This window comes from Triticum aestivum, chromosome 3A (genome assembly GCF_018294505.1).
Source record: "Triticum aestivum cultivar Chinese Spring chromosome 3A, IWGSC CS RefSeq v2.1, whole genome shotgun sequence".
Taxonomy (NCBI): domain Eukaryota; kingdom Viridiplantae; phylum Streptophyta; class Magnoliopsida; order Poales; family Poaceae; genus Triticum; species Triticum aestivum.
The window spans coordinates 72,679,847-72,690,443 of record NC_057800.1 but is presented as its reverse complement, the minus strand read 5'-3'; the positions used below and the strand labels follow the sequence as shown (position 1 = coordinate 72,690,443).

General features: G+C 44.2%; 1 protein-coding gene across 2 annotated transcripts; it reads left to right on the top strand.

The window, feature by feature from the left end:
- Window positions 1-2,613: 2,613 nt before the first annotated feature.
- Window positions 2,614-8,254, top strand: LOC123060372 (NAC domain-containing protein 75). 2 transcript variants are annotated; one of them, XM_044483067.1, is made up of 7 exons: window positions 2,614-2,764; window positions 2,858-3,026; window positions 3,171-3,348; window positions 3,863-4,452; window positions 5,170-5,424; window positions 6,385-6,483; window positions 7,631-8,254. In XM_044483067.1, the coding sequence occupies exons 2-7, from the start codon at window positions 2,913-2,915 to the stop codon at window positions 7,709-7,711; spliced, it is 1,317 nt and encodes a 438-aa protein (XP_044339002.1). In that variant the 5' UTR covers window positions 2,614-2,764; window positions 2,858-2,912; the 3' UTR covers window positions 7,712-8,254. The 2 variants fall into 2 exon arrangements, with proteins under 2 accessions (XP_044339002.1, XP_044339001.1); XM_044483066.1 differs by having other exon boundaries at window positions 3,168-3,348.
- The last annotated feature ends 2,343 nt before the right edge of the window (window positions 8,255-10,597 follow it).

Genomic DNA, 10,597 nt, shown 5'->3' with positions numbered 1-10,597 from the left:
GTGCTTCTCTAGCCCACTGGATGTCTTCTGGTCCATAAAAAATCCACAAAAAGTTCCGCGGTGTTTGGACTCCGTTTGATATTGATTTCTTGCGATGTAAAAAACAAGCAAAAAACAACAACTAGCACTGGGCACTGGGTCAATAGGTTAGTCTCAAAAAATGATATATAGTTGCTATAAAATGATTGTAAAACATCCAAGAATGATAATATAACAACATGAATACTTCATAAATTATAGATACGTCGGAGACGTATCAAAGCATCACTTAGGACTCCAATGAAATTTATGATCTGCCCCACAACGAGCCACTGGCCAGATCCCCTAGATGGCAACAACAAGATATCACCGGGCCTTACCCGTTATTAGCTCCTCACCACAACACCCTAACCTAACAAAGTGGGTGTTATCCGACTTACTCTTTCTCTTTTGTCTTCTTTGTTTTGCAAGGATCTGGTAAGTCCCGAGCAATCTCTTAGTGATAGACCGGTCGACACTCAGGGGCTACTACCGAGAATATATCGACTAGACCGTGAGACCCTTGGGAGACCAAAGGAAGACCCCTTTCATCGGGCCAAGCCAAACACCTGAGCCTAGTATCCGGGTGGACGGCTTGGTCGCCCTATGGTGCTTGGGGAAGATAGCCAACAGGCACAAGGCCTGAACCGAGCCAGCCCACTAGGACGAGCTCACCTTGGTCCAACCCGAGAGATGTAACCCTAGCTTTTCTTGATTATATAAAGGCAAGTGCGGGGGGTATGAAAGGCATCCAAGACATTCTAAATCATCCTAGAGCTAAGGTTCTCACCTACCACCATCTCCTTCCTCTCCGCCACCAGGCCGAGAGGTTGCAAAAAAAAGTAGCAGATCTCTATGATGATCCTCCCGATCGTTGGTGAGTACTCGAGCAATACAATCACAAAAGGCAGGGGTCTTACCTCCTCCTGGAGGGCATGGACATGGGTAAATTCCCTATCTCGCGTCTTACCATCTTCATCTACTGCTCGCACCCCCCTTCGAACAAATACGTCATCGCTCGATGAAACTGCCGGTCTCGGAGCACCAATAGCAGGGCGAACACATGGGACGCCTGATATATACATGATAGGTGGTCGACATGACAGAAGCGGTCTATATATAGAAACCATCCTGAGTACTTCCGAGATGGAGGTGGTTTCTGACAGGGGGTGCCTTCAATGGTGCCATTGGAGTGGAGGTGGTTTTTAATCACCCTTATTTGAGGCGCTATTGATTTTAACACTCAGAACTGCCTCTATGGACCATCTTTAGAGTCTACTTTTGTACTAGTATGAGATCATGGTGGGATTTACCGTGCGATGATATCCCGTTTATGGATTCACTGTGCCCATTGGTCTGTGGTTTGTGCCACATTTTCTGGATTAGGCATTTTTATCACGTTTTAGAGTGTTGCACTAGTTTCTGTTCTTTCAAAATGTACCACAAAATCTAATCCGAAATGAGCGCACTCTTATTTGTTGGTACATGAGGAAACATTATGATACACTTTTGAACAAGGAAAAAAATCCAACAAAACATTACGTAACACACTCTGAAATAAGATAATCACGAATCTAAAAAGACGACATATGGTAGATACATGCAGGGGATGTCACATGTACGGTAGAAAACCCCCCTCTCCTGCTGTCATGCTCTTCTATGGGGGAGGCCAAGCTCCGGGATTTCATCAAGGGCCTCCGTGCGGCGTGGGCTTATTTTTGGCCTACTATTCTTGAGGCAGACTTTTCGTATATTCAACATTGTCTTTTGGGCGTTCCTTTGATAAACTTGGATGAGATTTAAGGAAGATGTTTTGACAGAGTATGTGCCGGGTCAAAATCAGTAGGAATGTTTTTCAATTTTTTTTGCGGGGAGAAAATCAGTAGGAATGTTAATGGGGTCGTCCATGAGATTGCTATGTTATTATATATGAGTTGAGGTGTGTTGAACGATGTAGTTCCTGCGTGAATGTTATGCTCAGCGATGATCGTCAGAATGTTGGTTAGGTAATAATATAAGTTGCTTTCAAAAGAATTATGACTGTTAGAATTATGTTTCCGTTTGAGATGCATGGCAATGCAATGCTACCTCTCGTTGAGCCTACTATAGTTGCTAGGCTGCTAGGTAGCCTCCATTCGTAGGGGGGCTTTAAGCTCACCCTTCTCTTTCTTTCCTTCTGCGTGTGAGTGAGTGCAGTACAGTGTGTGGAATCTGCAGTAACAGCTGTGGTGTGTGGTGTGCGGTGTGGCGGTACAGCACTTCTTCTTGCCTTTTGCTTTTGGTTTTACCACCAGTCTAGCTTGCTAACCACCTCAAGTCCTACAAAACATACATGCATCAACGCTAAACATCTTACTGATGGTGCATATGTGCACTGTCATCGCATCACCTTATATTACAGCGAGCCGTTCCCATAGAAAAATTAGTGATAATTTTGACAGCCAGATTAACCTGTCAGCGTGTGTATGCTGCGTCGTACTGTACTACATTGTGCTTGGGTGAGAGAGGAAGAAAAGCGGGAGAAGCTAAGGAGCGGGGCCCTTTAACTTTTCCTCAAGGGGCTGGGTGTGGCTTGAGTTAAAGCGGCCGAGGAAATTCTGCCCTCTCTCCTATTAAAACTGGTGAAAGCGGCAGGCTGCCTGCCTCGATTTTTTTATATCTACGCCCCCTCCCCCTCACTCGTTTGCTCTCGATCTCCTTCCTTGCTCGCTCCCCTACTCCCTCCAACTCTACCCGCCTCCTCTCGGTTCGCTCACCGGCTTCAGTTTCTCGCTGTATTTTCGATCTCATCGGCATGGCCTCTCGCGTCCTGAATTCTGCTCCTCTTGGTCCCTTGCAGCGGGCGCGCGCATGCATGGACACCGTCTCCGGCGGCCGCGCGTGAACCAGGAGACATGAACAGGGGTCACATCAGCAGCTCGGAGCTCATCGACGCCAAGCTCGAGGAACACCGGATCTCCACCGCCAGGCACTGCCCCAACTGCCGCCACAAGCTCGACTGCAAACCGGTATGCATATGTCAATTTATTCCTCTCTTTTTTGCGTTTTTTGCACCTCGGTGGTGCTAGCCACTGGGTGCACGTTAGGGTTCTTTGAATGGTGCAATTCCGCATATAGTTTTGATGGAATTAACCGATGTCAACTGCAAGAAGGATTGGTTGGGGCTACCGGCTGGCGTCAAGTTCGATCCGACAGACCAGGAGCTGATCGAGCACCTCGAGGCCAAGGTGAGGGAAGAAGGCTCGAGATCTCACCCTCTTATCGATGAGTTTATACCCACCATAGACGGCGAGGACGGCATATGCTACACACATCCTGAGAAACTTCCAGGTGAGACACTGTTTATGATGGCTAGCTAGACAACTATGCTAGCCATGAACAGAAATATTACTTACACATGTATGTATATTCCTTGCTTTTCTTGCAAACTTTAGCTTTGCTTTCCATGGGGTGATCGGTATATCATATGTTGGGATCATGTATTTCGTCATAAATTGTGAGGGTTGTGGTTCGATTTGGGATATGGCATATATTCCCTCGTTGTTATTGATGTGCTCTAGCGCCCCCTCTACTCCTGGTGTTCTCCACATGTGCTCTTGGGTATATGCAGAGAGAATTATCATTGTTTATGGAAAGTTGTGCCTAGTCTCTCATATCTCTCTCTCCTCTCTATGTCATGATGGTAAGATGCTTCTGAAGTTTCCAAATAGGTTTCTTTCCTACCTTTTACATGCCTTCTCTTTTTCAGAGGTTTGTTGCATCTGCCAAGAGAACACTGGCCACCCACCCACACACTCGTACGTGCTCATACTGACTGTTAGTTTTTGCATCTCGTCATGAGCAGGTGTGACAATGGACGGCCTAAGCAAGCATTTCTTCCATCGCCCTTCCAAGGCGTACACGACGGGCACGAGGAAGCGGCGCAAGATACAGACGGAGTGCGATGTGCATAAGGGGGAGACGAGGTGGCACAAGACCGGCAAGACACGACCGGTGATGGCCAACGGCCGGCAGAAGGGCTGCAAGAAGATCCTGGTGCTCTACACCAACTTCGGCAAGCACCGCAAGCCTGAGAAAACTAACTGGGTGATGCATCAGTATCACCTCGGTGACCTCGAGGAGGAGAAGGAGGGGGAGCTCGTCGTTTGCAAGATCTTCTACCAGACACAGCCCAGGCAGTGCAGCTGGTCCGCCTCCTCAGACCGTGGTGGTGCCGGTGGCGCCGTAGCCATTGCCGCCGCCGCGGCAGTGACGGTGCAGGAGCAGCGTATGAGGGACAGCGGCAGCGGCAGCTCCTCGTCGAGGGACCACGAGGCGTTGTCGGCCACGTCGTACCCGGCCGGGTATGCCATGGCGGAGGCCGTCGAGATGCAGCACTTGAAACACTCCGGCGACCATTTCAGCTTCGCGCCTTTCAGGAAGAGCTTCGAGGAGGTAACTAGACATTCTTTCATCTCTGCATCTCGACATATCGCCGGTTTGCTTAGATCTAGACATTCTTTCAGCTAACGCTGCCGGTAGGTCCAGGAGCCCATCATGCAGATCACGCGAAAGTACAGTTTTTGCTCGGTTGGTCCGACCATTCCCATGCACGCACGCATGCATGCCGCTACAGTTTCGAGTTACGGATATACTCCAGATCGATGGTTTCTGTTCGGTTAGTTGCCTGTCGATCGCGTGCGTATGCATGGATGGGCTGCTGTTCGATCGGGTAGCTGACCTAATCCTAATGTGTAGGATCGATGGACTCGCCAGTGCAGAGCAAAAGCTGAGCTTGGCTACATGCATGCATATGCACATCACACAGCATGGGAGAGGGTCGCCGGTCCTTTTAATTAGTTCGAGCCTCACATCATTTTACTCAAACTGCAAGCAACGCTAGCTAGAAACCATCCACACCCACCGTGAAAGCAAGAAGTGCCAGCAAGTTTCTTTTCAATAGTAGATAGATGCGTCCCATTCTCTCCTACCTAAGAGAAAAAAGAGATTTCCAGAAAGCTCAAACACGCATGTAACAGCATAACTGAAAGGGAGCACGAATTGATGAGTGAGATATAAAGGAGACTAGCCATGTAGGTGTTTTAAAAATATATGTAAATATAAGAAACGACGAAGATGCATTTTCGGCATTAATATCTATGTGTTGAACAGGTTGGTATAGGCGGCGACCAGGTGACGTCCGATCAGCTTGGACGATCAGAGCATCAGCAGCATACTGGCCAGGAACAGCAGCCTCACCGGCCGGACCTTGCAACGACGGCCGTGCCTGCCACGGCCTTCCTGGTCAGCAGGCCGACGAACCCCATCTCAGCTACCGTTCCGCCACCGTTGCAGCACACTTCTGTCGTGCTGGACCATGATCAGTTTCACGTGCCAGCAATTTTTCTCCACCACGACAAATTTCAGGTGATTCCATCCTGCTAGCTTGTACACATTCATCTGGAATATATATGTTGCTTGTATATATTCTTGAGTAACTGAGCTCTCCAATGCAAGTTTGCAACCACTGTATGAACGCATGTGTTTATTCACATTGATGGAACAAAAATGTAACTAGTTATGTGCTTCTTGTCTACACAAATTTAGGCACTTACCGGTTTGCTAACAACTGAAAACCACATATTATCCCCCCAATCTAACATCCATTTTCTTTCTCAAGATTTCACATCAATTTTGTATGGGATTCTCAAGCTAGGTTGGCTAGAGTATATACACTAAGTAATTTCCAGATTGTATATAAATTTAACTCCACTTACAAAAGCACAACTAAAATGTCATAACTAGTCCTTTTGTTTTGCATTTAAAAGGTCTTTTCATAAATTTACACAAATAAAGCAGCCTATGTAAAATGATATTGTTTTTTTTAAACATGGGTAGATTGTTTCATAGAATTTCTGAACACACACGGGTACTATATATGTAATGTTCATGGTACGGCACACATATATGTTCCACCAACTTTATGCCGTGTAATTTATGGTGGAAGATGCGTTGCAATTTTTTACAAGAATATATATGGAGAGGATAGACAATTTTAGAAGGATTGTTTGTGTTGTAGCATATTCAGCTTTCTAGGTTGATTATAAGCAGAGCATGAGAAATCACTGGTTTGTTGAAGTACACTAAACTATGGCGCTCTATAATTCCGTCCTTCATGCATGGATGCATTTGGAATTTATGGAAAATGTTTGCTCCATCTAACGATGTTAATGCAATACCAGCTCATTTGTTTATTCCTTCCTAAGTTTTCAGTTAATTCAAATATACTATTGTTATGTATATTTATCTTTATAGTCTCTTTACCTTTTTTTTCTCTTTACTAAAAGAACGCTTTAGTTACCGTTTCATTCAACATTATTACCACAGAACATGCAACAACAACAACAGCACCAGCAAAAGATTGACCGCAGGTCTGCTGGCTTGGAAGAACTGGTAATGGGGTGCACGTCTACATGCACAAAAGGAGTAAGTAATTTCCATTACTTGTATTAGTTTTGCCATGATGTACTATATGTTTGAGTCCTGCAAATATCAGCCGAGCTGCATGTGACCTTTTCACAGGGTATAAGCTAAGCACATTAATCCGTCCCTAATAAGTTAATCCACATTCGGTTATCTTGATCCATATACTCCTAGATAGATATAGGTGGGAAAGCTGCAAGTTGTGTGGTAGAGGGCATAAAAAAGAAAGACTGCCCCAGGGTAGCCTGAGAGGAAACTTCAGTGTGGGGCCTCACAGTTTCTTTGTCCCCGGGCCGTAGCAGTACTGTGGAACAAGGCCTTCAGCATGACAGCTTTTTATCCCATTTGTTTCCTATTTATAAATTCGCCATTTTAGGCGCTTTTACAGCATGCAAGCCAACAAAATCGAGAGAGAGCTTTGGTGCTGCTCCTGGCTAGTGAGATAGAAGAGACATCATGAATATATGCAAACAAGGACCACCCTTTGCTTTGCTTTCGAGTGCATGCCAAAGGGAAGGGGTGCCCAAAGACCAACGTAAAAAACAAGGCCATACTTTCCTGCTTTCATCACCATATAGCTAGGCGAAAATGAGAGCTTTTACTCCGTGTCGGTCGCCCGGCCTTCTTGTTTTCCGGTCTACATGTCCTAGAGTTGTTTACCATTATCTCTTGTGAAAAGAGCAAAGTAAAACGGAGTACTTGTTCTTTCTCTCTCTTTTCTATGAATCCATTCACATTGAACCATGCATGCATGAACTTGCATGGCATTTGTTATCATTGATCGGTTCGTTTTCTCCTATTACAGTTCATGGTTAGTCTTGTCAAGGTATCAACTCAGATATAGTACATGGTTCTTGCTTGCAAACTGTAAAAAAAAACTTTAAATATTCCAACAGAACAAACTGCTTTCTTATCTCTCACGTGTAATCCAGCTCTGCTATGTGTCTTTTCTCACTTGAACCTTGATGTCTTCTGGAGCTTAAACGTTATGCTAGACAGTTGGATCCATATACGCACAATGTAAAAAAAATGTATCCGCTGACATGCATGTATCCTGCTCTCTTTCAAGTGCCGTACCTTTCTCATTTGAATCAATGTTGCACTTCACTGGGATTGTTCCTTTTTGACCACTTTTCCTATTCTACCGCAGGAGACTTCGATTCCTCACTCCCAAGAGACAGAATGGCCTTACCCATACTGGCCTCCTGACAACCAAGATCATCATGGATAGTAGCAACAAGACTGGTAAATACCAGATTAAACAAAAGCAACCACGACCTCTTTCTCTAGCTAGTATGGTCTCTCCCTCCTTGAATATACGGTACTGCTTTCTTGGAGAATGCACTACTGTTAATTGGGAGAAGAACCGGGAGATCTCATAGATCTTGCTCTGTCAATGGGGGGAAAAGGATACAATTTAACTTTGCAAAGGTGTTGAGGGGAAAGAGGAGGAGAACGGTTGGGGAAAGGCATTGTTGTGCTGACATCAGAATGGAGCCTGATAGAAGCATAACTAATGAACCTTAATCCAAGTTTGATTATAAGCACATCATTGTTTGTCACAACTTTTGATGTGCATTAGATATTTTTCAATTGTAAAAAGTAATACTGTTTGCATGTACATTAACTTTGTTTTTCGCTTAGTTTGAGACGCTTCTTTTTCTTTTTAGTGACGCAAAATTGTTTAGTTTTAATTGCTTACTGTTACTTTACTTTGTAACGAGTTGGATTCACATTCGAGATTGTTTCCAAGAAATAAAGTTATGTTGATGTACATATTGTTTATGCTGACTTATGCACTACCATATATACTTCTATTTTATTTTAGCGCTCCGGACAAGTACAATATGTATGTCGTATACTTACTACGGCATGCTAATTTGTTGTGAACTGAACTCTACTCTCTATACTAAAAACTGTTCTTATGCATAGCCGTAAAAGGCTGCTAATTCATTATTAGTATTGCATGTTAGATTCAGAAATACAATAATTTAAGATTGGTCAAAACGTATTTAGCTGACCATTATTTTCCTAAAACTACTGTTAATTCAGTGCTTTTATTACATGTTAGATTCACAAAATATAAGTAACAAAAATCAGTAATCTATAGGCGTCCCATAACCCCATTCAAAAGAAAGGAACACCATGAACTAACTAACACTGCTTTGCTCTGTTATAATCTAATTAGAGAATATATATATATATATATATATATATATATATATATATATATATATATATATATATATATATATATATATATATATATATGGTAGTTTCGTACAATTGTCTGTTGTATATCTCATTAATATAATATGTTAAAGTTAACTTTGTTCTTTTGTTCCATGGAGTATCATATATCCCTTGTTTTCTTTAGTGTGTAACATGAATAAAATGTTGGTCGAAAAGTTCTATATATGTGTTTGTTTTAAGGATGTAGCTTGTGTGGCATATCGTATCCATGGACATTATGTGTCATTGTTGTGCAAACATTTGAGAAATAGAGGCATATGCATATTCCTTTATTTTGTCTTCTTGCTGCATGTAGAGCTCCCATGCAACACTCATGGACATGTTGCCAAAGGGGAGAATGGTGAGCACGACCACCTCATATGCAAGCTATCCACGGACATCGATGCCGTGAACAACACAACCCACCTAGTAAGACACAAGCTTTAGGACGAGAACAACAAAAGAAGACATGTCAAGAAAGGCAGGACATCACTACAAGCATGATAGGCAAGAACTCACAGAGACCCCAAGCTCTCATCACCACCACCCTGTCACTGCGTCAGAGAGTGGAACCCTATCCCTTCTCGCACAGTACCCCCCCCCCCCCGCCCAACGCCTACGAAGAAGGAGCACCCGGTCATGGAGAGCATATTGACTGAAGGAGGGCATCGTACCAATGACAGAATTACATCCCCATGAAAATGTTGGAAATATGCCCTAGAGGCAATAATAAATTAGTTATTATTATATTTCATTGTTCATGATAATCGTTTATTATCCATGCTAGAATTGTATTGATAGGAAACTCAGATACATGTGTGGATACATAGACAACACCATGTCCCTAGTAAGCCTCTAGTTGACTAGCTCGTTGATCAATAGATGGTTACGGTTTCCTGACCATGGACATTGGATGTCGTTGATAACGGGATCACATCATTAGGAGAATGATGTGATGGACAAGACCCAATCCTAAGCCTAGCACAAGATCGTGTAGTTCGTTTGCTAAAGCTTTTCTAATGTCAAGTATCATTTCCTTAGACCATGAGATTGTGCAACTCTCGGATACCGTAGGAGTGCTTTGGGTGTGCCAAACGTCACAACGTAACTGGGTGGCTATAAAGGTACACTACAGGTATCTCCGAAAGTGTCTGTTGGGTTGGCACGAATCGAGACTGGGATTTGTCACTCCGTGTAAATGGAGAGGTATCTCTGGGCCCACTCGATAGGACATCATCATAATGTGCACAATGTGACCAAGGAGTTGATCACGGGATGATGTGTTATGGAACGAGTAAAGAGACTTGCCGGTAACGAGATTGAACAAGGTATCGGGATACCGACGATCGAATCTCGGGCAAGTATCGTACTGCTAGATAAAGGGAATTGAATACGAGATTGATTGAAATCCTCGACATCGTGGTTCATCCGATGAGATCATCGTGGAACATGTGGGAGCCAACATGGGTATCCAGATCCCGCTGTTGGTTATTGGCCGGAGAGTTGTCTCGGTCATGTCTGCATGGTTCCCGAACCCGTAGGGTCTACACACTTAAGGTTCGATGACACTAGGGTTATTAGGAAGACTTGTATGTGATTACCGAATGTTGTTCGGAGTCCCGGATGAGATCTCGGACGTCACGAGGAGTTCCGGAATGGTCCGCAGGTAAAGATTTATATATGGAAAGTTGTTGTTCGGGTTCTAGGAAAAGTTCGTTTTTTTCTGGTATTGTACCGGGAAGCTTCCGGAAGGTTCCGTAGGATTCCAGAGGGGTCCGGAGGTCCGAAAAATGTTCCACCACGTCCAATACAGCAGCATGGGCTATAGGGGGGGCGCCCTAACCTTAATGGGACAAGGGCACCAGCCCCCCAAGGCCCATGCGCA

Bases quoted from the DNA above. Each gene is read 5' to 3' on its own strand.
- LOC123060372 (XM_044483066.1), top strand. From the start codon at position 2,913: ATGAACAGGGGTCACATCAGCAGCTCGGAGCTCATCGACGCCAAGCTC. The intron at 3,349-3,862 runs GTGAGACACTGT...CGTCATGAGCAG, and splicing joins ACATCCTGAGAAACTTCCAG to GTGTGACAATGGACGGCCTA. The intron at 4,453-5,169 runs GTAACTAGACAT...TGTGTTGAACAG, and splicing joins TCAGGAAGAGCTTCGAGGAG to GTTGGTATAGGCGGCGACCA.